The sequence below is a fragment of the Lycium ferocissimum genome, chromosome 7 (assembly GCF_029784015.1).
Source record: "Lycium ferocissimum isolate CSIRO_LF1 chromosome 7, AGI_CSIRO_Lferr_CH_V1, whole genome shotgun sequence".
NCBI classification, from domain to species: domain Eukaryota; kingdom Viridiplantae; phylum Streptophyta; class Magnoliopsida; order Solanales; family Solanaceae; genus Lycium; species Lycium ferocissimum.
The window spans coordinates 30,363,993-30,390,728 of record NC_081348.1 but is presented as its reverse complement, the minus strand read 5'-3'; the positions used below and the strand labels follow the sequence as shown (position 1 = coordinate 30,390,728).

Sequence of the window (26,736 nt, the reverse complement as noted above, 5' to 3'; positions counted from 1 at the left end):
AAACGGCTCCAACGGTGTAAAGTGGATATTATGGAACAACGGCTCACAAATATTAAATTCTCCCGGCGGTACACAAGTGTTCCAACGAAAATCTCCATTTGTTATGAGGGGAAAAAATTAAATAGACCACTTTCTGTTTCCAAGGATCAAAACAAATCTCTCTTTATAGAGAACATATTCCATGTGCATTCTCCTAATACTCTACTTTGCTTTCATAAACATTGTATGTACAATTTATAGTGTAAGAAAAAAGAAAGGAGTTATTTATAGGCCTTTGTATCAAAAAGATTAAGAGCGAGGTAGAGCTTCATTCTTTGTAAAACCTGCTTAACCCAAGGAGCTAATTCACATTGAATCGAACCGGATAAAACTTTTGTGTCATTTACCTTGCTTCTACGCTTTGTGTTTTACGAAAGACGAACATCAACAATATCTCAACGAAAACATAAATTTATACCCCGCTAAAAATTATTTGTTATGAGGGGAAAAAAATTAAAGACCAGCACAAAATAGGAACAAAGTGCAAATGAGCAAAGAAAAAAAAGTTTTTAAAAGGCCTTGGTTCATGGACCTAAATGCGAACATCAACAATATCTCGTGAGGATTGGTTGGTTCATGGACTATGCTAACATAGAAATAATTGAACAAAAGATGAGATAATCGGGAACAGAATTTGGTGGAATTGAATTAACCCGGATTTTTCTTTTTCGCTTTAGACATTTACTAATTCCAATTTATGTCGAGTAAGTCCACTTATAAGGAAATAAAACACTCTCTAGCAAGAGGTTTTCGTTCCTAGAACTTCAACATCATTAGGAGTGATTGGTTCATGGATGGGCGAAAAGTACTAATCTTTTAGAAATTGCAATGTTTCGTTCTTAAATGAGTTTACGTTTTATGCACAACTCTTGTATTTTTACACATTCAAATCACTTAATAGCTATGTAATTACGGGTAAATCTGTTGGTAAGTGTTAATTGGTAATCTTTTGGAGAAAGAATTGATAACTGATAACTTTGTTAATTCAAATTATTTTGGATTATTATTGTACTTAAGAGGATAACTATACTTAGAGTTTTAATCTTATCTTTTCATCTACATGTACACTATATATATCATTGTATTGTAAATTTATTCATCAAGAAATATACATTGTTTCATGGTATCGAAGTCTAGGTTTACTCTCTATAGTTGAATCATGTCTTCCACTTCCTCTACTCAATTAGTTCATTCTTCACCCGCCCTCACGGCTTCCACTTCCTCTACCCAATCGTTCTTCACCAGCCTCCACGACTGATGTGTCCTCCCTTCTTCCATCCTCTCCATCTGCTATTTCCGTCTCTAACATTAAAAATCTTGTTCCTACTATTCTTGATTATACAAACTATATGTTGTGGAGAGAACTTTTTCTGTTTTCAAAGGTCATGGTGTTTATGGCTTTATTGATGGGAGTTTCCCTTGTCCCGAGTCTACTATTTTGCGAGATGATGGTACCTCCGTCCTAACCCTTCCTTCCAAAGCGGTGGATTCAAGCTCGGACTCCATTGTCCTTTCATGGATTCAACTATTTCTCAAGAAATTCTTCAAGCGATAATCAAGCCAAATCGCTCTCTCACTTCTAAAGATGCATGGCTTCAAATTGAGCGCTTATTCCGTGATCAAGTCAGTTCTCGAACACTTCAACTCAAAGTCCAATTTCATAATCTTAAGAAAGGTAGTTTTTCCATTAATGAATATGTCCATCGCCTAAAGTCGATAGCCCATTGCCTTAACTTCCATATCCTATCTACGAACCCGACCTTGTCCTCCAAATACTCTACGTTTACCTCCGAATATATGTACGCGTGACTTCCTTTGTTGAGGCACGCTCCCTTCTATTTCTCCATGAATCTCATGAGTTCTTCTACGGATAATGTTACCACCCTTGAAGCAACAATCTTCTTCCTCTTATGGTCGTGGACGTGGTCGACAAAACAATGGTGGTCGCCATTCAAATGGTGGGCGTGGTCGTGGTCGCCAGACTCAAGGCAATACCAAATCCTTTAATGTCGTGCCTCAACAGTTCACCCCTCGTCCTCGTCTTCCTTCCATCCTAGGTCCTCCCCCATTTCCTATCCCGCTTCTTGCTTTCCCTCAACTTACGTCTAATATTGCCAACTTTGCTATCAGACTCTTTGCCGTGAAGATACATTCTAAGGCCTTTGTCTCGGATATTAGTTCAAATTACACTTTATATCCAGTGATGCCTCTTGGTAAATCTTTAGCCTCTTCTGTATGACTCCAAATACATCCAATTTATCCTCTGTTGCTCCATATAATGGCTCAGATCGTGTAGTTTTGGGTAATGGTACTCAACTCCCTATCTCCTACATATACTCTTTCTACTTCTAATTCTCATTTTTCTCTTAGAGATATTTTAATTGTTCCACGTCTTTCCACTAATTTATTAAGTGTCCGTAAATTTGTTACGGATAACAATTGTTCAATGGATTTTGATCCTTTTGGTTTTTCTATTAAGGACCTCATGACGAAGAGACTTCTACTTCGGTGCAATAGTCTTGGACCGCTTTATGCAATTTCTTCTCGTCTTGGTGATTCTGCTTCAACTTACTCCGCTCTTGCTGCTGCTCGTGTCTCACCAAACCTTTGGCATCGTCGTCTAGGACATCCAAGCTCTGCTGTTTTAGCTAGTTTAGTTAGGGTCAATAAGTTACCTTGTTCTTCATTCAAAAGTTTGGACAATTTATGTAATGCTTGTCAACTTGGCAAGCACCAGAAATTGTCATTTATGGCTTCTCGCTCTGTTTCTTCATCTCCATTTGAATTAATTCATAGTGATATTTGGACTTCTCCTATTCCTTCTTTTACTGGTTTTCGGTATTATATTCTATTCCATGATGATTTCACAAAGTTTTCTTGGGTATTTCCTCTAAAGCGTAAATCTGATACTTTTTCTACGTTCAAGCAATTTTATGAATATATATTGACCCAATTTTCTACAAAATTAAAATCTTTTCAATGTGACGGGGCTGCCGAGTTTGTTAAGCTTCAGGCTTTTCGATCATTTCTTAATGACAATGGCATTTTGCTTCGCATTTCTTGTCCTCACACTCACCAACAAAATGGGAAAGCTGAACGAATGCATCGCACTATTTTAAATATGGTCCGTTCATTATTATTTCAAGCCTCTCTTCCTTCTCAATTTTGGGTTGAAGCCCTACACACTGCTGCCCATCTTTTAAATATTCTCCCGTCATCTAAGGTCTTTTTGCTAAGGTTCCTACCTACTATCACTTACGTGTTTTTGTTTTCATGTTATCCCAATTTACGTGAATATTCCTCTCACAAGTTGAGTCCTCGTTCCAAACATTGTATCTTTCTTGGTTATCCCGATAACTACAAAGGATATAGATGTCTTGATCCTACAACTAACAAAGTGTATATCTCTAGACATGTTAGGTTCAACATTTCTTTCTTCCTTATCTTCTTCCATCAACTTCATCAGAATCTGCTAACAAACTTCCCACTTCAATTGATATTTATCCTCCTTTATCTATCATCTTTCTCTAATTCTCGGGATAGGAATTTTCAAACACAATTATTATCTCCCATTAATGCTGAAAATTCTCCTATATCTGATCACACACCACAATTTATGCAACAGTTGGCTCCTAATTTACCTCCTAATTCTCTCCACCTCAAGCCTTATCTCAACCTCTGACAATTTCAAAATAATCATCCCCCTTGCAATCAAAATACATTCTTACCGGACAATCCGTAAACCATAATCTCATCAATTCATGTTGCAACGTGACTCCTCTCCAAATGTTAGCCAAAACAATTCTTTACCTCTTACTCATTTCTCACACCTGCCAAACTAAAATTCAAACTTATCTTCTGATGATTCTAAAACACATCACTTGTAGTCTCTTAAGCCTCGAGTCCTTCCTTCTCTGCTTTCTCATTCCTCTACAATTCCATCTGAACCTTTATCTTTTACTCAAGCTTCTAAGTGTCCTCATTGGAGGCGTGCTATGGCCGATGAATACAATGCTCTCATGGCTAATCGCACATGGGACTTAGTACCACCTCCCTCTCACGCCAATATTATTGGCTGTCGTTGGGTATACCGCATTAAACAAAAATCTGATGGTTCTCTGGAGCGTTTTAAAGCTCGTCTTGTAGCCCAAGGCTACAAACAACAACAAGGACTGGACTATGATCAAACATTTAGTCCTGTGGTGAAACCAGTCACTATTCGCACTATTCTCGCCCTTGCTGCATCTAAGAAATGGATTGTTCATCAATTAGATGTTAAGAACGCCTTTTTACATGGCAATCTTAATGAACTAGTATATATGAAGCAACCTATTTGTTCATCCACAATTCCTCATCATGTCGTCGAACAAAGCTCTTTTAAAGTATCCTAGAGCATGGTTTCATCGGTTCACTTCCTTTATTCTAAGTAATGGATTTCAAAATAGTATGTCTGATCCTTCTCTTTTCATTTACAAACATAATTCAGACATTGCTATTCTTCTTCTCTATGTTGATGATATTCTCCTCACTGCCTCTTCTAATTCTTTACTCAAGTCTCTAATTCAGACTCTTAAATCTGAATTTTCAATGAATGACTTAGGAACTGTTAATTATTTTCTTGGTTTTTCTATAGTTGCTCGCAATGGGGGTTATTTTCTTTGTCAGTCCAAGTACGTAAAAGACCTTCTCACTCGTGCAAATTTGCTGTCTTCCAAACCAGTTTCTACTCCTCTTTCTCCTAAGTCCCTACTTCATTTGGAAGATTCTCCTCCCTTTTATGATCCGACTCTTTATAGAAGCCTTGTTGGTGGTCTCCAGTACTTAACCTTCACCCGTCCGGACATTGCCTTTGCTGTTAATCAAGTGTCTCAATTTATGCATTCACCCTTGGACATTCATTATACTGCCGTCAAAAGAATTTTGCGATATTTGCAAGGTTCTCTGGATCATGGCTTATTTATTCCTGGTGGTTCTATTGACAATTTACAATGTTACAGTGATGCGGATTGGGCTGGTTGCCCTGCCACTCGTCGATCTACTTCAGCCTACTGTATTTTTCTTGGCCCAAATCTTATTTCATGGTCTTCTAAGAAACAAAATGTTGTTTCTCGATCAAGTGCGAAGTCGAATATGAATTGCTCGTGCGGCTATCCCTTTGAAATAACTTGGTTACACTCCCTTCTACAGGAACTTCATGTTTCTCCTTCTTCACCTTCTACAATTTTTTGTGACAATATTAGCAGTATTTATCTGGCACAAAATCCTGTTCAGCACGCTCGTACCAAGCATGTTGAGATCGATATTCATTTTGTTCGTGAAAAAGTTGCCGCAGGCGTTCTCCGAGTTCAATATGTCCCTAGTCAAGATCAACTTGCTGATTTATTGACCAAGGCACTTCCTTCACCACGACTGTTGTTCTTGCGCAACAAGCTCTGCATTCTTCCAGATCGTGCATCGCTTGAGGGGGAGTGATAACTGATAACTTTGTTATTCAAATTATTTTGGATTATTATTGTACTTAAGAGGATAACTATACTTAGAGTTTTAATCTTATCTTTTCATCTACATGTACACTATATATATCATTGTATCTGTAAATTTATTCATCAAGAAATATACATTGTTTCAAGAATGAAATAACATTAAGTTTCATTATTGATAATGTGAGAAAATATTTATAATCAAACTGTTTATGTAAATTTCTTTAATAGGCATCGACGAAAAGCTGATAAAATGATAGCTAGGTGTAAATAACTTACTCTAATTCATTAAAATATAGGAGTACTAATGTTGTGCAGAAAATTTACATTATTATTATATATCCAGATATGACCCAAAAATGAGAATAGGAGGCAACTAATAAGAGTCCCATTTTCAAAAGAGAAGTAAATGAGAGACTGGCAAGAACATGATTAAGTGAAGGACTGAAGGGCAGGCATGTGCGTGTATACATATGTATAATTGTTGATAATCATGATTCATGAACAAGGCTAGGAAAAAAACTTTAGGTTTCATCAGCTGAACTGCTGAAGTGCTGTCGACTTCGTAATTAAGAAGCCAAAAATTATTTTATTGTCAAAGCCTCGACGTGTGTGCATTGCGTGTTCAAACATCAACTAGTAGTGAGTAGTAACTACATTGATTCCCATTTCTTGTCCGTCTGGAACTACTCTTTACTTTTCCCTGTTGTTTCACTTTTTTACGCTATTGCTGTTGCAGTTTTGTTTAACTAAGGGGTCATTCTTTCTTCTCACTCTTCTGTAACAATTTAGTAATTAACTTCACATCTTCATTTCAATTTCCAACAAGTAATGGCCCTATAGCAAAGAAACCATCTCTACTGCAAGAAAATCCCCCACTTTCTTAGGTAAAATAACCCTCACGACTACAGCTTTACTTTCATTTTGACTGCCAAATCAAGTCATAAAAGACTTGTAGTGTGAGATGTGAATATAGCTGCTTACGCCAATGTGCATCATTATCCCTGCAAATAGGACAGATCCAAACGTGTCTTTGCTCATAGAGAGTCCGTACTCACCGCGGGTTCTGCTACTTCTGCCCTTCCACAAAATACCTATTGCCAATTCCTCTGTCGGATATTATGCTCTTTCTTTTCTGTCTCTTATGCTTTGGTTAAAACTCAGTTTCAACTATCTGAAATTTAAGGGGTTATTTTGTAGCTGGTTAAAGTTATGCACGTATTAGTAATATAGAGATTCCTGTTTGGATAGCTTTAAAAAAAGAAATTATAAGTTGTTTCGAACTAATGCTTTAGATAAGAAGTCAAATGGGCCTAATTATTTTTTTGAGCTAATTTTAAGCACAAAATGACTTTAAAAAGCTTAAAACGCTTAAAAAAGTTCAAAACGACTTATATTTGAGCAACTTATAAGCCAATCCAAACGGGCTCATATTCATGTAGAAATTAACTATGCAGAGTTAAGCTATTCATGTATTACTAATTCATGTACTCCCTCTGTCTCAATTTATGTAATACAGTTCGGATTTCGAGAGTCAAACAAGGAAAACTTTGACCGCGATTTATTCGTATGCAATTTAAATATTTTAAATTGTTGATTATTGTGACTTATAGTACTTTTTATATAGTTTCTAAATATGTAATTATTTTTCAAAAAACTTAAAGATTGTATGTCCGTACTTACGGTCGAAATAAAGAAGTTTGAATCTCGAAATCCGAACTGGATCACATAAATTGGGACAAAGGGAGTAATTAGTTATTCCATCTACTATGCTACATAAAATAATGCTCCCTCAATCTCAATTTATGTGGCACTGTCTGACTAAAAATAAAGTTTAAAAAAGAAAGGATGACTTTTAAAATTTGTGGTCTAAAACAAATCTTAGATATTTGTGTACCTATAAATCATTTCTTAAGCGTAAAAGGAGAATTTTATTAAGTTGCTTTCTAATTATAGAAAGATAACATTTTTTATTGGACATACTAAAAAGGAAAGTGTTTCAGTAAAATTGAGACAGAGGGAATGCATAAATTGAAGCATAACTTTCATGTTTTAGTTATGTACCGGGATGAATTGTAAAACGATAACCAAACATCATAATTGGTGTGTTGAATTTTTTACAATGCAACTGAAAAGCTATCAAACATGGTATAAACTATGTTAGTTTTAATACATGAATAGTTCCCTCTTGAGAAGCAACCAGACGACCCCTGAGAACTTAACTTTTTTTCTCTAGATCAATAAAGATTAATTTAATTAATTCTAATTAAGTGATTTAATGAGGGCAAATATATTTTAATTTAACAATGATTTTGTGGTGAAAATTTATGTACAAACACATAGCATGCATTAATTGGTTTGATATAAATACCATGTACAAATAAATTTTGGTTCTTACTCCATGTAAGTAGCAATTGATTGACTAGAAGGTCTTAAATTTCAAACTTCTATTTAAAAATGTCATGATGCCATATCCATACAATAATGACAAAATAAATTTGGGGAGTATCCCTTACAAGGTTTGTTAAGTTACAAATTACGCAAGATCTAGTTGGATCTAAAGGTTCTCCGCACCAAATTGATAGCAATAGTTTAATGAAATATACAATTATTTCAAATTAATTAGCATTAAGTAGTTAAACATATCAAATTATCTGGCAGCTGGAAACAAGGGTAAATTTGTGAAATAGGGTTATAGCAGTATGTATCGTATTTCTGTCATATTACTCACAAAGTATTTATTTATATAAACTGGTCATGTTTATGTCAATTATAGTACTCATCATTTTCAGAGTAATTGATGTAATTTGAGATCACGGATCAAAATATTGAACTTCTCAGAATCCATTTTTCAATTATTAAAGTAAAATTACATAAAAAGTAGTATATTATAAATCACAATTTGTTGTAATGAAACTATTTAGTACATATAATATTTGAAAAAATTATAGCCAAAGACTAAGAACACTATTATAAAAGTCACGTATTTAACATACTCATCACGTACGATATTGTCTAAGTAATCGGTGAAGGCTCGATTCTTAGAACTATTATATTGTTCTTACTTCTTAGAGGTGCAAGGTACTAAAAAAATCCCTCCATTTTTTATTCCCTCCCCTTGTCTTGGTAATCTGATAACGAAAGACTAATAAGCTCCCAGATTTTCAATATAAGCTTGTTGTTAAGAGTCCCCCTATGCCACGAACAACATAAATTATTACCAACTCTAGCTAATATATGTACTTTTGATCTTTACAGAAACTGTAATTACATCGGCTAATTTTGTTTCCCTCGATATACTATATCAGGTAAGAGAATTAATTAACGGTTTTATGTGCTACAAGATATATATATTAAAAGTCCCTATCAAAAAATAAAATAGATATGTATATAAATTATAAGGGCCTAAAGTTGCAGAGGCCTTAACAAGCTTCGGCCTAATAGTTCTTCTAATTATTTTAATCAAACTTGTGATTACATGCAATAGTTTTTGAACTAACACGTCGGGAGAAGATTCGTAACAGTATGATACTTTTTTTTTGGTTTCCCGGTGTCTAATGTTTGGTATTCGTATTGGGGCCAACTAAATTTTGATTTGCGCCGGAAAGTTCTACATTGGGATCAAAGCGCTCCATAATAAAGACGACTCCGTACCCAGAAAACTCAAACCCGAAATCTCTAATTAAAGATGAAAGAGTACTTGTTAGTTGTCACTCTACCACAACCTTGTTGGTAACACTATGACACTTGACTGAATACTTTTAACTTCATAAATTCCACCTACTCAGTTTCAATTTCATCACAAATGTTTGTTACTGTAAAACTAATAGTAGTGATCAAAATGTTTAGTAACCTTAATAATGATGCCTCAAGATGGGTTAATTCAGTTTTCAAATTGAAGGAGGTTTAAAAGAAACTAGAGAATTCTTAATAATATAGTAATTAATTATTTTAAGAATATTGCAAATTATTACTTTTTGCTTTTACAGATAAATGATAATTGCAAACGACCAAAAGATAAATACTAGAAGAAAGATTCACAAGAGAACAGTGAGGCCCATCTGTTGAGTATACCTAGCAATTGTACCTAGATTGCACTGTTTTTTTTTAATTACTATTTTCCTTATTCTTTTGTCTGCAGGAATTAAATCATCATCTCTAATGACATTGCCGTATGTGTTACTATATGTAAACACTGGCATAGGACGTCAGCTAAGCAGGAAACATTGTTTTTTCTAGACTAATGTACGAGGCTGCTTTAGATCTTCGTGGACTACTTCCCCTTTGAGTGTAACAAGCCTGTTGTACTGTTTCCTGAATTCTCTGTTTTGGATTTGCTTTTAAATGATCCCCTCCAGCAAAATCTAACAAAAGATACACTTTAGGTCAACATGGACCACCAGCAGTTTATCTTCAATATTTCTCCTAACACTAAATTAAATAAAAAATGTTCTTACCTCCGTCACCTTTTAAATTATTTGGTTTTGCTTCATTGGAATTAGCAAGTTTTGGCCTTAAACTGTTTTTTTCTCTGTTGGAGGCTTGGAGCTCATATTGATTATTAAGAACTAGCCAATACTACATTGTCACAAGGAAAAGAAAGATAACTTTAACTTGCTGAATATCCAAATTGCAACCAAAAATCCATTGATATATAAATTGGAATGTCCTTACATATAAGGAACGTATTATTGAGATATTAAGAAAAATTTACATTATCATGTTACAAATAGAAGATGCAAAAATGCAAGACTTCTTCAGGGTAAATGTACTCAAACTAATTGCCAAATGCCATATTAAGGAGAGGCAGAACATAATGGGTAGCAAAGATAGACAAACTGCTTTAAACCATACTGCGTAGGACCACTAGCCAGATCCACGTTTGGTCCATCTCCCTTCATTGTCACCTAAAAAGAGCATGACAAGAAAAACTTATTATAGGTCTATAGGTTTCCTTCATTCTACAAAGAAACTCCCACTGTCAATTCTCCAGAAAGCCTGCAAAAAAGAATTGTTGATATTATCATATCTTAACCAGAAATTAAGCTATTTAAAAAAATATACTATATATTTGTATTATATTCTGTCATATTTAAGGGCATAGTCATGCATGCCATTAGCCGTTAATTTTCCTGAGGTGCATATACTTAAAAGTAACAACAACGATAATTACGTCTCAATTTACAATAAGTTAAAATTATAAGTTGTGATTGACTATATGAATAGTTAAAGAAACAACTCCTCTAAATTCTGAAGAAGCTTGAGAGCAGGAGGGAGGAAACTCATGTTGGAGAGGTAGAACACGTGCAAAATTCATGCAAGACAAATGCATATATCTTTGAATTCAAGAACTTGCACGTGCCCTGCTTCTCCAACAAGAGCTACCCACCCAATTAATCCAACATTTTCATAACGAAAGTTAACTCTACAACTTCAACAAACAAACAAACAAAAAGATGAAATATTTTCTTGAGGAGAGGGAATTATTCATTTTGAACTTGGTAGTGACAAAGAAGCTTGGGGTAGCTCAAGTATTTATAGCTGGAAAAAGATGGAAGGGGGGTGTTAAGAATTGGGGGTGGGGGTGGGGGGGTGGGTGAATAAAGAGAGACAGAATTAAAGTAAGGAGGGACAAGAAGAGTTAAAGCTTGGAGTCTTGGAGTGGCCAAATCTTTAAAGACCCATGGGTGAAGCAATCAAGTAAACAAGTGAAAAGGGGCTATCACAAATTGTCTTTTGGCTCATTCATTTTTCAGTACCAATTGATGCTGTGGAGTAAAAAGTCTATTCATGACTTTGCAAAAATTTAAAAGACCCTCCCACCTATTTATAACTTTTACCACTATACTACTATTTACAATTTACAAGAAAAGAAAAGAAAGATTGATGGCATGAGGGAGATTTCAAAACAGAGGGAAAAATTCACAAGCAAGTGAAGTACTATAGATGATTTCTTGTTTTTTTTTTTTTTTCCTTGCAATGCTATGCCCAAACATCAATCTCTTTTGAGTGCACCCTTGTTTGGGTGGACGTGTTGCATACGTTTACAAGTCCAAAGTGTATGGCTTGCATTTCAAAACCTATCAAAACACGAAATATTATTAGATTTGACCTCTATTTGACACCACCTTTTTTTCCCCCACTACTCCCCAATTCAACGCAATTGAAGTTCTTTTAATTTCCTTCTTATCCAATTGACATTTGAAATTGGATATGACCACTTTCTTTGCTTTTCTTTGAGGGGACGACAAGTTATTGTTCATATAACTTATATACTATTTAAATAAACATACTTGACAGAATTCTTAGATGAAAAGTTAATTATATTAGGCCCAGCTAAAAAACAAGATTTGGTTTCTTTGTCACTCGGAACACAATTATAATAGATATGCCTCAATTCCACCCTTCAATAAATGAGTTTTTATTGTCCATATCATTTCAATTACAACCGTCATAGTTGAGCATTGGTCACTCACGATTAATTATAACAACATTAGTTTTTTAGGTCAATTGACTCTTCTCCCTCGAAAGATTGTCGAACTTCATGTTATTCATTCATATTTTCTTTTCTTCAATCAATGAGATAATTCAATCGTCAATTAGGATTACTATCTACACTCAAATTTCCTTTTTGAGACCAATTAAGGTCCTAGCTTAAAAACACATTTCGTGGTACTACTAGTATCATTTATAAAGAACATAAACTTTACCACGGAAAGAAAACTAGACTCACGCAAATTTATGTGTTCTGACCTTAAAACTGCCAATTTCAAGAATGGTTCCATTTTCAATTTTTAATTTTTAACTTCCATATCTTTATCGCTGTTTTTGAATTTCTTTGTGAATAATTTGACTTAATATTCTAATCGTAAATAGTTATTTGAATTATCTGGTGTAACTTACGGACTTTACTAATACTCATACACATTGCTGATCACCATAACGCATTGTCTTTCTAAGAAAAACGAATTAGTAGTAATCTTTAGTAGTTTATATATCTATTTATGCCTCATACCAATATATATGAGTTTTACTACTACTTCAATATAAGTAGAAGCACGCATCTCATATCTGCTAGTATTTACTTTAACCAGCACAAATATTAAATAACTTTGTTCTCTAATGAGTTTCAGCATAGGATATTTGGAACCAAATGGTACTAAAAATAGCAAACAGAAACCAAGATTTGAAAAAAGAAGGAAATAAGAGGGGAAACATCTATAAGCAAGGGATATTGAAGGCTACAACACTGAATGTTCCTGCTGCAGCTAAGCCTGCAGTCTGCCAAACTATAATAAATTTTTTGTTGCCACGACTGACCAAATTCCGAACTATACACCCGTCTCTTCAAAACAATTATTTATGACTTTTAATTATTATTAATTTTGACCAATTGGGAAAGTAAGTGATGAATGATGACGGCAGACAGCACTCCAGCAATGAACCACAAGTTAGGTATGTCAAATAACTGAGTTGAACTAAATTTAAACATATCAAAATGAGTTAAAGCTAATAAATGAACGAGTTATTAACTCGTCCAAAAGTTACTTAAATTAAAGTGGGTTAAACAATGAACCATAGTTCAATATATCCACCTCTTACCAAATTTTACTTTTCGTAGTTAAGCTAATAAATGAACGAGTTATTAACTCGTCCAAAAGTTACTTAAATTAAAGTGGGCTAAACAATGAATCATAGTTCAATATATCCACCTCTTACCAAATTTTACTTTTCATAGTTAATGGAGTATAACATACTAAAAAAAATTAAAAAAAAAAAAAAAATTGACAAGATTTATCATGAGTCAATTTGGACTATATCTTTATTCAAATTTTAGTCGAAATGATAAAGTCATCCAAATTTAAACGAATCATATTTTCGTAGACTAATTTATCTTCCGATTGACAAGAATAGTTGGTAAGAGACAGAGACTTGTTGATTTTTTGCAAGAAAGAGGAAAATAGCAAAAGAAAAGAAAAGGGGGAGGTGAGTAGCAGAATACAAGTCTTACCTGAGCAGTGTAAGAAAATGCATGTAGAGGGGTTGCGTGTTCTGCGCGCGTTATTCACTCCATTATTATTACGTAATATATGTGTAAGCTACTGTAATTTTTAACAACGGTGGAGTGGCATTCTCAAGCAAGGTTTATAATTAGTTAGGGGTGACAAATAATTTGGTCAAATTCATTAGATTTTCACATAGACAAGATTATACCAATTGTGTTAATTGATTAAATTTATAAAATCAAATCAAACCACATATTATTGTGACAGAAAAATTAAATACAGCACTATTTTTTTCTTAGGAATATTGAAGCGTATTTTTTGTTATATATGTCCTTAATTTCTTTACTTTTTCTGGTTTTCCATTTGGTATCTGGTCTCCGCATTGGAGTCCTGACTAATCCGGATTCGCGCCGCGTAAGGCCCATTTAAAGGAAAGTGCTCTCTAATAGAATTTTTTCCATACCCAAAGCTCGAACCCGAAATCTCTAATTAAGGATGGAGGGACCCTATCCATTATCCCACAACCCTTAATTTTGTATATTATAGTTATAAAAACAAAATGGTAATCACCAATATTTCGTTTTTATTTATAATTTCGGTACAAGGTAAATATGATCTTTGAATAGGGATTCCTTTTTCGACCATAGTGCATGTTTTTGAGGAACGCAGAGGGAGTCCCAAGATAGATATGATTCTCTAAGTTTAGCAAGGGAAAGGTTTTGCTTCTTCCAGTAGACCACCTCCATATCTAAGCATTTTTCCCCCATGGATTGTGAGGGGTAATTTATGTCTTTTCTGTTCCCCACCTTAAATCTTTCATGTCTATCAGTCACGCTCAATACTTCTCTCTCACGCTAAATAAATAAAAAATAAAAATATAAGTCTTTGGGTAATTAGTTAAAAGAAAATTCTTATACTCCCCTTTTTTTTTTTTATTATAGTACTAGTAGTTTTTAACTATTCCACCACTTACTTTGGTGTTTGGTACTCATTTAGACGTCGTAATAGAGACACCATTGAGCAGCGATTGATAAAATTAGCCCATAAGAATATGATTTGTCTAACTCGTTCAAATTGGGCGCATCAATCGCACTAATTCATTTGTCAATTCAGTTCACTTCCGCCTAAATTTAGCTCATCTAAAGTTGCAGTGATTGGGCTATGTATTAAAAAAAAAATTGATATACTATATATAACAAAGAAGAAGAAAAACCTTATCGTCTTTGTTTGATAATTAAATAAATTATAGGAAAATAAATAAAAAAAAAACTAAAAATTGTAAGAGACACTAAATTTGAAATCTACATCAATGGGTTCAAAAATGTTGGATTATATATATATATATATATATATATATATATATATATATATATATATATATATATATATTAACCCATATTGGTCGAGCTCATCTCAACTCAACGAGCTCATCTCAACTCAACTAACTTTTAAATAGAGTTATAATCCACTTATTAATTCAGCTCATTTTAACTCGTTCAACCATTCATTTGTCGCCCCTTTATTTATCTTTGTAAAAGTGACAACAACATTAAAAACTAAGAATCTTGAGTTTTTGTTTTCTTGAGAGGTTTTGGGTGTAAGGGAGGCTTAACTTGTTTATATACTAAAAGAAAAAAAAGGCTTATAACTAGACATAGACCTCGAAATTGTGGACCGTGGGTATCTAAAAACTGAAGAAAATAGCAGTATTGAGACACATGCAAATTTGAAATCTACATCAATGGGTTCAAAATGAGTTTGATCTTATGATATCTATATACTAGTAAATATATCCGCGCTTTGCGCAGTTATGAAAAAAAAAATAGAGTATGAAAAATTAATATATGTTATAATTTTGATAAAAGGAAACTAATGTCACTTCAAATAAATGCTCCCTTTTGTCATAATTTATGTGGAAACAAAGCAAGACAACATTTGAATTTTGAGAGTCAAATAATTTAATTTTGACTGTAAATTCGGGTATATATGGAATCTTTAAATTTTTAAAATAAACTTTACATATCTAAATTAACTTGAAACTAAGTCAAAAAATTATTATAAGTCAAAGAGATTAGAATAGAACAATAATTGAATACTCACATATATAAAAAAAAAACATAATTGGAAAGAAAGCAATGTTTGTCATTCAATTGAACTATACATTATGTATATATATACGATCGCCACTGAGTAGATCCTTTGCTCACATTCCCTCTTATATATAATAGTAAATTGGAGCAGAAAGCAAAATTGAACCAAGTTGGCAAGTCAGTGAGCTGTGACTGTGACGTACAGAAGGAAAATCCAGATTATAAGGGGAAACAAGCAAACTCTTAAATGCTGCTTACATTAGATTAAATGGGGATAATAGTACAGCAGAGCAGACGAGTCCAGCAAGGCTTTTGTTTCTTCCTTTATTGTTTTTCCACTCCAAGTTAAGTCGCTTTCTAATGAATTTACTGTGTGATTTTCCTCTTTTTACCCTCACCTGGAGCCTGTAATCCCACATGGAAATTTACCTTTTGGAGTTACCGTCTAAAATTGGAATTGAAACCGACTTGTTGTGCTGAAATTGTTTCTTTCTTTAGTCGTCCGTGTCTCTGTGATCCATTCAATTTATTACAGACAAGCGTGGATTAGTCCAGTCTTTGATAAATTGGACAATTTAGTAATTATTGCGTGATGAAACGATGTGTAGACAAAGTTAGGAGCCGTTTAAACATGATTTGAAATCATGAGATGAAATCATATTTGGACATACAATTTAGATTTCTTAAGTTGTGACTTTTCTTATAGACATAAAACCCCATATGTTGTGAAAACTATCAAAACTTTTCCAATTATTATACAATCTTACCAGATGAGCAAGTCATAGTTCGTAACAAAATTAGTACACCACTAGAAGGCCTTTCTAAAAAATACAACATCAATTGATCAAACTTCAGTTCAATAAAAAGGAAAATTTAACATGAATAGTAATGTAACTACTCTTTAATAATATAATTCTCCCACATGGTACGAACATAAATAACGGTTGGTGGAAGTTAATGAGGTTGGTAAATGATTGGTGGGAGTAATTGTTAAAAATATCTATCAACTTATCGATTTTTTTTTTTTTTTTACAAAATATAAACTTATGGGTCAAGTTTTACATTTAAAAATTTTGAAATCATGATTTGAAATCCCAAATCATGTCTTTTTGAATGATTTGGGATTTCATCTCATGAGATGAAATCGCATGTCCAAACGCCTACTTATACATTTCGAAAGCCACTCTTTCAAGAACATAAAGCCCCTAAATTATATATGAATCCGTCAATAAGAACATTAAAAGATATTGTAGCTATGATAAAAACTTCAAATATTTTAAGTTAATTGTGTTGCAGGAAATAGAAAAGGCATAAAATTAACTCACTAGGAGCAAATTGTCCATTTTAGGTTACAAAATAATTTTGTTACATTAAAGTTGAAAGACTAGATGTGTAGTATAGCCTAAACTTTCTCAGAATTGGTTCCATGTGCCCACATTAATGTGACAATATAGCTTACAAGCATACCAACACCAATCGTATCACGGGAGAGGTGAATATGAAAATAGTGATAACATCTCGTAACATAAAGATACTTTTTTTAAATATATAGATATATTTATAGTTTGAGCTACATACATCCGCTGCTTATATGTTGAATGATGAATTTTAACTCTAATGGGCACCATTGCCCTATAAATGATATTGATAATGTAATGAAATCCTTGCAGTTGCAGATATCTCATTTAATACACAAATTACAGAGCATTACAGATTCCTGCTATGTAGAAATTTCGTAGTACTAACATGAGTTTTACCTACATAAAATTTTCATTTAATTTACACACAACTAAAATGCAGTGACTGAAATTTGTTGGAATTCTTTATTTTCACGGAGATGACATCATAAAACGCATCTATAGTAGTTACACTTTCTTTTACCTTCATGCACTCCTGTTTAATAGTGAAATTCCTATTTTTCCCATTCAAAAACAAGCAGCAGATGTGAAGCATGGATTTAGCTTTACCTTGACAAGCTTAACAGCGGGTTCCAATTTCCACGCTGAGAATAAAAACGAAGGAATCTCTGTCAACTCTGAGGAGGCCTGACTAGCTCAAAATTGGTGCAACTGAGAGATTACTAGCAGTGTAACCCATGCCAGAAAGGTTGAAGCTGACTAGCCGCCGTCTCAATTTATGTGATGTAGTTTAGCTAGAGCACGAATTTAAAAAATAAAAGAAAGTTTTTAAATCTTATGGTCTAAAATAAGTTAAAGATATTTGTATGGTTATAAATTATCTCGTTAAGCGTAAAAGTTAAAGTTTAAAGTTAAATTGTTATCAAATATGAAAATGTGTTATTCTTTTTTGGACTGACTAAAAAGAAAAGTGTGTCATATAAATTGGGACAAAGGGTATTATTTTATTTCTAGGACCAGATTTATACAAGCGTAGTATCTCTGATGAATATTTTGTCACTCAAATAAGAACTTCCACGCAAAAAAAAAAAAAATTATTGCAAATATGACTTTACCTTACACAAATTGAAGTTTGAAATTCTTTTGGAACGTATATATTGCATGTGTGAAGATTTCACTTTCCATTGTATACCTTGTGAGAGCGAGAAACACGAAATTGCTGCAAACCAGGTGCGGCATAGCAGATGGAATGCGACCCATGCCCGGAAAATAGGGCGAGATGCTTTCGAAAATGCCAATGTTACAAGTAATGGAGATTGGAGAGTCACCACCTCAGACAAATATCAGAAGTTCAATAATTGGTGACACTCTTATCTGATAATACGTGTGTTTCCTTTTCAATACACAACTGAATACATGTTTTCTCCAATTAAAAATTAATAAGCATAGATATTTACATAAGAGCTTTAGGAAGATCTACTCCTAAGTGGCTAACATTATCAACGGTCCAACAGAGTTGAGAATAAACAAAGTAGGCGTTTCGCATGATTAGATTAAAATTCTAAAAAAGAAACATTTGAAGTTGAAGTTAGAAGGTATTCAACCCATTCACCGTAAACACCTGTCACAAGGAAAAGTTGTAATGAAAAAAATGACAGGAAATCAACGTGTTCTAAACTTCCTATTAATTATTGTTTGGCCAAAAATACTTATACCTTTTCTGTTTTAACTACTATTATGTTATACCTTTTTGTTAGCCGAAAGAAATCATACCAGCATTGCATCTAGAGTGGGCTACAAAAAGCTTTTAAAGCATCCCAAAAAAGCCCTTACCTAACAATTATCTGGTACCTTCAAACAAGCTGATGTCACAGCAAAAGCTTAGAAAACAATGAGTGTAGATTGATCATAGCTTACCCCTAAAACATCACAATATAGAAGAAATAAACCAACTACAAGATGGCTAATCGCATTTTCTCAATTTAGCAGGGCAAAAGTGCAAGATTTGATTTCACTGACAAAATTGTAAATAAAGTCTCACAAGGCCAACAATTTCAGATAATGGAAGAAGGTACAAACTAAAACTTCAACAAAGAAATGTTCTATTAATAAGATTGACCAATTCCAGCTTCTCAATCTTCCTCCTCAGCCTCATTCTCAGCAATGTTGAAGTACCTCAACTCATAAACATTCCTTTCCTTGTTTGAGGAAATGACTCTGAGCCAATCACGGACATTGTTCTTCTTTAGATACTTCTTAGTCAGGTATTTCAAATACCTAGTCATCAAACAAGCAAACATCACTACAAAGAACACAATGGTTGTAAATACATGCAGCATCCAGCAAAATACGGCAAGTCACAGCAGTTCAGATATCCAAATTACAGTGAAAATAAGTTCATAGGAAGTACTCAGATAAAGAAAGTTATTAGTCATTGTGGAGACCCCTTGTACAGCAAAATAAGTATTAGCTGAATAATTAGGTAGAATTTGGATTAACCAAGTGTGTTTACGATTAAACTGAAACAGAAATAAAGAGAACTTTGTTTCAGTCCAATAAAATTCAATTCATTAAAATGAAGCTAATATGCAAAGAGGACGTTAACTAAAAAGCAATGCAAGAAAATAGGAAGGCAAATTGAATTCAAAGCAAGTTTCTAAACAAATGAATCAAACAAAGATGTTCCTTTGCACGTCACTGTTGTGAAATAACATTACCCCCAATTTTGGGGATATTAAGAACAACTTCAGGTTATCTATTCAACCCTACACTATAAACTTGGGTAATTTCTCAAGTTCAAAGACCAGAATTTCAAATTTAGAGGGTGTTTGGATTGGCTTTTAAAAAGTTGCTTATAAGCTAAAAGCCATAAGTTGGAAATACCCAACTTTTGTCTTATGGCTTATTTTTGTACTTTTTTAGCCTAAAAGTAAGTGCTTCAAAGCACTTTTTATCTTTTCCAAACATCACAAAAACTAGAAAAGAACTTAAAAGCCAATAACCACTTAAAATAAGCCAATCCAAACACCCTTTTAAGCATCAAGTCACCCCTATTTTATCAGCCAACAATATGCTATCTAGTCATATGATACAACACTACTTCCCTTCAGTCAGCCTTTCTGAGCTCTTTCGTCCAAGTCCTTTATTTTGTTTCGGAAGATCCATCCAACATGCTTCTATTGAGGTAATTTCATATGTTATTACCCCCATTTGGTCGATGCCTTCATTATGTTCTGTCCTTTCACTCTTTGTGAATGAAATTCAATCATTTCCATATGATTTCTATTCACATTGCCATGTCTATTATTATGTCCTACCTCATTAAACATTGATTGTTCACTACTTAATTTGTTCAGTAAACAAGGTTATCAATACTATCGATTATCTGACTTCACTTTTGAATCGCAACGCCAGAAAATATAACAAATACAACCTACCCTCTCTCTACAGCATTCAAACATTAATTGTACAAGAGGTTATAAATAATATTCATTTATCTGACATCAGTTTCGAATCGCAACAAATACAACCAATCCTCTCTACAACATTCAAACAGTAACAGTTAAACAACTGTCATAGGTCAGTAAAAAGAAGTGAAAATTTACCTCTTAGAGAAGGTGCTCTCGGAGGTGACGGTAATTTTGGTTTTGTCACGAGTGACAGTAACGGCATCACCAAGTGCTCCAGCCTTCCCACCAACTTTGATGCGCTCCTGAAGAAACTTCTCCAATGAAGCGATTTCCATGATCTTATCTTCAACAGGCTTTGCACAATCAATAACGAAGGTTGCTCCCTTCTTCTTTCCACCCTTGGTGGCTCCACTGCTTCCTTTACTCATCTTTGATTACAGAAAACAAAAAACACCTACCTGCATTTCCATGAAGCGCACATAAGTATCATACATCGAAGAATATATTTGAGAAGAGAGAATTGGAGAACTGACCTGAGAAGCTGCTGCGGCGATTTGGGAGGAACAATGAGAAGAGAAAATGGTTAGGGTTCTGAGTGTGGGTTTTATATATTAGGACTGCTGAGATTTTTGTGTCTTTGTGGAATGGCGTTGCGGTCCATTAATCTTTGGGCTTTGTTATGAATCCACTCGCCTAGGCCCATTATTAAATCCAGGCTGCTTGTCATCATTATTTATCACTATACTTTGGAGGAAACGAAAATAGGGACTTTGTCAAATTGAGGGTGTGCTCGGCATTGAAGAAAATGTTTTTCAAGGAAAATGTGTTCTTGAAAAATAAGTGAAATTTCTACTTATTTTCACATGTTCATTTAGGTAGTGCAAAATAAGTGAATTTCTTACATATTTTCTCATTTTATTTGGTTGTAGAAAATATTTTTCGAAAAATACCCACTAACTCTACCCCAACCCCACCAACTCATACCACACCAACCCCCACACCCACACCCGGCAATTTTGTTTTTTTTTTTTTTTGGAAGTTTTAAATTTTTTTCTAGATTTTCTACACCACCACATCCCACCCCCACCCCCCCCCAAAAAAAAATTAAAGTTTTAAATTTTCTTTTCTAGGTTTTCTACACTACCATATCCCCCCCACCCAAAACCCAAACCAACCCCCCCCCCCCCCCCCCAAAAAAAAGTTTTAAAAGTTACTTTTTTTGGATTTTTACACCACCTACCCCGGCTGACCCCACCACCCCCTCCAAAAAATTTAATTTTTAACCACACAAACTTCAATTTTTATAATTTTTTATAAAGTAGAAAATTCATTAAGGGGTGGGTGTAGAGAATCAAAAAAAGAAAACTTTTCAAAACATTTTAAAAAAAAAAAAAAAAAAAAATTGGAGGGGGGGTGCCGTGTTGGGAGGGGGGCGATCGTTGGGGTGGTGGGGCAAAAAAAAATAAAAAAAGAAACTTTTAAATCTTTTTTAAGAAAAAAGAAAAAAAATATTTGGGGTGGTGGGTGGTGCATGGGTTGCGGGACTGGTAGAAGAAAAAAAATGGTGGTGGGGGGGGGGGGGAGGTGGGGGATGTGGTGGTGTAGAAAACCCAAAAGAAAAAAATTTTAAAAAAGGGGGGGATGCGAGGAGGTAGGGTGGGGATAGGGGGTGGGTGGTGCATGGGTTGCGGGAGTGGTTGAGCCATGGGTTGGGTGGGGAGTGGGTGGTACATAGGTTGCAAGATTGGTTGGGGTTTAGTAGTTGCGGGTTGGGTGGTTGGTGAAATGGCACTTGTGGACTTGTTTTCCCTAGTTTGATTAGAGAAGTCATTTTCCCCATTTTATAGGAACTTGTTTTCCTAAGGAAAATGTGTCACACCCTAATTTCCGTTAGGGCGTGATGGGCACCGACCACTTATTTAGGGCCGAGCGAACCGTGACTCACATAGTTAACTTATAATCACACCGGCCCTCGTATTATGACACAAATACATAATGAAAATTTTGCGGAGAATAGTGTACATTTTCCTTTCTCGAATCAATCAAAATGGGAACATATAAAACAATATAGGACTTATAATACAATGCGTAACAAATCGTCGGTACGACATGGCCGCCGCTACATAACCGACGTCTTATACCCACAACAACGTGCGCCAAAGTCTCCTAACATATACAATCCGTCATAACATAATGCTCGACTCGGTAGCGCTCGGAGGAAGCTTGGAGCTCGCCGATCCATTGAATATCTCCTACTAAAGTCTTGGCTCGTACGGTGTACACCACGCGGCGTAAACGCAACCCACGAAGAAAGGGGTCGATGCGGAATATGTCGAGTATGTAAAGCATGACACGTAGTAGTGGGATCATCTTGAAGTAAGGAGTACGAGAAAATCATAAAACTTGCCTTTGCAAACATGTATTACGCATATCAATGTCATAAAATCATCATATGAACATATAACGTGCCCCGACCTACGAGGAGGGACGCGGTGAGTAAAATCATAACACACGTATATAAAGCGTTCGTATAACGTGCCCGGCCCTCACAATGAGGGACGCGGTAAATCAAAATCATAACATATGCATGTGCGTGTAACGTGCCCGACCCTCGAGTGAGGGACGCGGTAAAAGGAATCATCGTATGCCATCACGCGCCACCTCTCCCATATCATCGATATCATATAACATGCCCGGCCACTAGCAAGGGACGCGGTAAATATAACGTGCCCCGCCCTTTGGTGAGGGACGCGGTGAACAATGCGATGAGGTGCTTTCCGAATACATACCCGGCCGGGCGCGGTGAAGGACATATTGAGGGCAGCACGAGCGAGTAGTGAGAAACTATATGCACATAAAATATTTTCAAAGACTCATGAAGTAGTCAACATGAATCATCATTTAAAAATCAGGACAATAGTCATATCAAATAGCTTTCGGACGGTGCTCGGAAACACGTCTTATATCATAAGTATATCAAAGTAAATAGAGGCCATAGTCGTATATCAAATCATTAGAGTCCGCCTGTAAACTTAAGTCATTGTACGTTAGAGGATCATTTCAATCATATCGAGGTAATCCGATTTTGTTTGCAAAAGTTAGGGACGTTTTTAGACTTAAAATCTTTTAGGAACAAAATCCTTTATTCACTTTTTGAAACCCAAACATACATAAGACTTAAGGACTATATGAAGTGTGTCACGTTATGAGCAATTAAGGATCATACACATACTCGGAACGTAAGAGCGGAATTACCCCAAACAAGTCATGTCATACCTTAGTACGTCTAAGACATGCCAAGAGGAAAAAGTAAGCCTTACATACCTCGATCGCTTCCTAAGCTAATCCAACTCAAGCCTCGACTTCTCACGATCTACAATAACATCGGTAGGCATCGAACATTAGCCATAAACATCGAAGAACCCAATTCCAAGCCATTACTTTTTCTACGAGAAATTTCGACAAGACTTCTCCCCTATAAATTGGACATCCCGAGAATTTAACTCGGCCAAATCATTATCAACAATACCAACAAACATAATATTTCCAGCTCCAAAATATTCCATAGAATAGCCACACATTATTTTCCAAATTTTCCAACCAACCAATTCGCGATATAACTATTTCATAATTTTTTTTTTATTTCCGTAACGAAGTCGAAATTAATACTAACAACATCAATAGAAACATCCTCCACATTCTACAAGTTGAATACATTCATTTTCATTCAAAATTCTCTTCAAATCTCGTTCCATGATTCACAACGAACAAATGAATTTATCACACTATTTTCTCCGTTCTAGTTCGGTAGAACTCTAAATAAACTTATTAGCAATGAAAAGGAACCTTAATATTACCTCAAGTGTGCAGCCACCACGTCCACCCCCTTCTTTTTGGTCGATTTTTAGCTCAAATTGGAGGTAACGCAACGTAGAACACTTTTCTCTTCACGGGCTTCGGGATTCGGGGCTCGTATTTTGGTCAAAATTGATCTTTTCTCTCTAAGCTCTCTTCTCTCTTTCTTCTCTCTTTTCTCCAGAATTTTCTGGGTGTTTTGTTCTGAAAAATGAGGAGAAAAGGCTGATTTATCACTTAAATAAACATGGGTCATGGGCCTAACCCGGTTTGGCCGGTTTGGAGCCTAGCCCACCGACCTTTCCTCTTAAAACATCCATATCTCATTGTCCCGACATCACCTGTGGACCCACGACCTATGGTTGGAAAGCTAATTCAATTATCTACAACTTCTGTATTTGGTATGTTTCCAAATTCTAAACTTATAATACCGTTTCTGCCCCTCGAAGTCGGATCACCCGAAAAACGTTACTTAAAAATATTTGTTTGGAGGACTTCCACTTTGATTGGCTCAAGGGTCCTTCTTGAGTTATGTTTAACTTCGTATATGTGATTCGTATAAATTGTCACATGTCCCAAAAAAATCTCAATGTGTGGGCCCCACCTCAGCTTGCGAATAATCGGCGCACAAAAATACGAAATATAATATCGTCAACGCATGAGTTTAAATTATGTAGTAACAACGTGATTGTCAATGTTTGAGGAAGCATGTGTCACGCTCAGGCTCTGGAAATGTGGAGTATAACAAAATGTTTTCCAAAATTTTTGACCAAACGAACATGAAAAAATTGGAAAGCATTTTCCGAAAAATGTTTTCCTCCATACCGAACATACCCTAAATAGAGACGACTTTTGAAATTTTCTTCCCGTGATTAGAATGAGTGAACTTTACTTACCTTATTTTATTTATATATATATATATACACAAACACACGCGCGCACACACACATACGGGACAATCAAAGGGTATTTATAGTCCTCACAAAGTTTTCAATAAAATATCAAACTCCTAGATCCTTATCTTATTTTTAAGGTCACAATACTTTTTATTCTTATGGTCTACTTTTCAAAAGTTGTCGAACCTCCTGCCTTATTTATCCTTTTTACTTGTTTTCTATCAGGTGTCCAGTACCAGAATTAGAGCTCGACTAATCTGAATTTGTGTCGCGTAGGGCCCAGCGGAGGAAGCCCTCCTTATCAAGTATTTTTTCATACCCAGGCTTGAACCCGAGACCCCTGGTTAAGGGAGGAGAAGCCCATCCACCCTACTTTAATTTCTGATGTTACTTTCTTATATTGATCTTATTTATTAACCTTAAAAATTGTCATTTCTTCGCTAGATATTTTTGCTTCTTGTTGCTCTCTCATTTTCTCCTCTTTTGTTTGTTTTTTATTATAAACTTTTACATGTAAGCATTTCTTTAACTTTATATTTGTATTATGAAATTTGAGAATTTTTGAAATTCTTTTACTTACATATAGACATTTCTTTTACTTTATTTATATTTATACTTTAATGCTCATAATGGAGAATGCATTTACAAAGATTTGTACTAAAATGATTTTCGGATAGTTTAAAAATTATTAAATGATGCCATATAGTGGTGAAAATAAAGATAATGTTATTTGTCAAGATTGAGTTATCTTTAACATCTCTTATTTGGTTAACCAAAATTAGTCTTTCAAACACAAAATGAGTTTGAAGCAGGACGGAGTTAGAGTATCAGCTACGGGGTTGATCAGATTCGGTAGCGCTTTGGTTCAAATTCTGTATTTGTCTTAAAAGTTCATTAAATATGTATAGATTATTAATTTAAAACTAAATAACTTAAAAAAATTAGGATCCAGAACTCATAAAATTCAAATTCTGATTCTACATATCATCAAAATGAAAGTTAAGATATTAAGGGAGTGAAATGAAAGTTTTTCTTTTATATATTAAAATTATACTTATTTGAAATGTAATTATTAAGGGAGTGAAATGAAAGTTTTTCTTTTATATATTAAAATTATACTTATTTGAAATGTAATTATTACTAACAAAGATTATATTTCTTTAATAAAAAAAATATTTTTATATCTTGAGTTTGAGCCCGGAATTAGCACGGGCCTCACGGAACAAGTCGTTACACATACATACCTATCTATATATATACATATTTTTCTATCCTTTAGAAGAGCGAGTTTAAGAGCACCTTCGTCGTCCGTCTGTGGGCCTCCAAAAAAATTTTGGGCCCACATATTATTAAACACAAATCAACTAATATTAAAAAAAATAAAATTGGGTCCCATATTAAACACAAATCAACCAATATTAAAAAATAAACAATGTCAAAAAAAAATGTGCGTATTTTATATTCGTAGCAAACACTAATATAATAAAGTTTTAGATACGGAACATAAACTACAATGTTAGTTGTGAGCCCACATATTAAACACAAACCAACCAATATTAAAAAAAAAAAAAAATAGGTAAAAAAAGTGCAACCCACCATCTC

At 34.5% G+C, this 26,736-nt stretch overlaps 2 protein-coding genes and 2 long non-coding RNA genes across 4 annotated transcripts; 1 reads left to right on the top strand and 3 right to left on the bottom strand.

The window, feature by feature from the left end:
• Positions 1-4,485: 4,485 nt before the first annotated feature.
• On the top strand, positions 4,486-5,511 carry LOC132062117 (uncharacterized mitochondrial protein AtMg00810-like). The gene has a single exon (XM_059454756.1). The coding sequence runs from the start codon at positions 4,486-4,488 to the stop codon at positions 5,509-5,511; it is 1,026 nt and encodes a 341-aa protein (XP_059310739.1).
• Positions 5,512-10,174: 4,663 nt separating this feature from the next.
• LOC132062698 (uncharacterized) lies at positions 10,175-11,721 on the bottom strand. Its single transcript, XR_009416234.1, has 2 exons — positions 10,909-11,721; positions 10,175-10,517 (listed from the first exon to the last, which is right to left on the bottom strand). It is a non-coding gene; the product is annotated as an uncharacterized LOC132062698 (long non-coding RNA).
• Positions 11,722-17,259: 5,538 nt separating this feature from the next.
• LOC132062697 (uncharacterized) lies at positions 17,260-18,535 on the bottom strand. Its single transcript, XR_009416233.1, has 2 exons — positions 18,089-18,535; positions 17,260-17,767 (listed from the first exon to the last, which is right to left on the bottom strand). It is a non-coding gene; the product is annotated as an uncharacterized LOC132062697 (long non-coding RNA).
• A 373-nt stretch (positions 18,536-18,908) lies between these two features.
• Positions 18,909-20,862, bottom strand: LOC132064295 (large ribosomal subunit protein eL22y-like). The gene is made up of 2 exons (XM_059457235.1): positions 20,579-20,862; positions 18,909-19,250 (listed from the first exon to the last, which is right to left on the bottom strand). The coding sequence occupies exons 1-2, from the start codon at positions 20,809-20,811 to the stop codon at positions 19,106-19,108; spliced, it is 378 nt and encodes a 125-aa protein (XP_059313218.1). The 5' UTR covers positions 20,812-20,862; the 3' UTR covers positions 18,909-19,105.
• Positions 20,863-26,736: the final 5,874 nt, after the last annotated feature.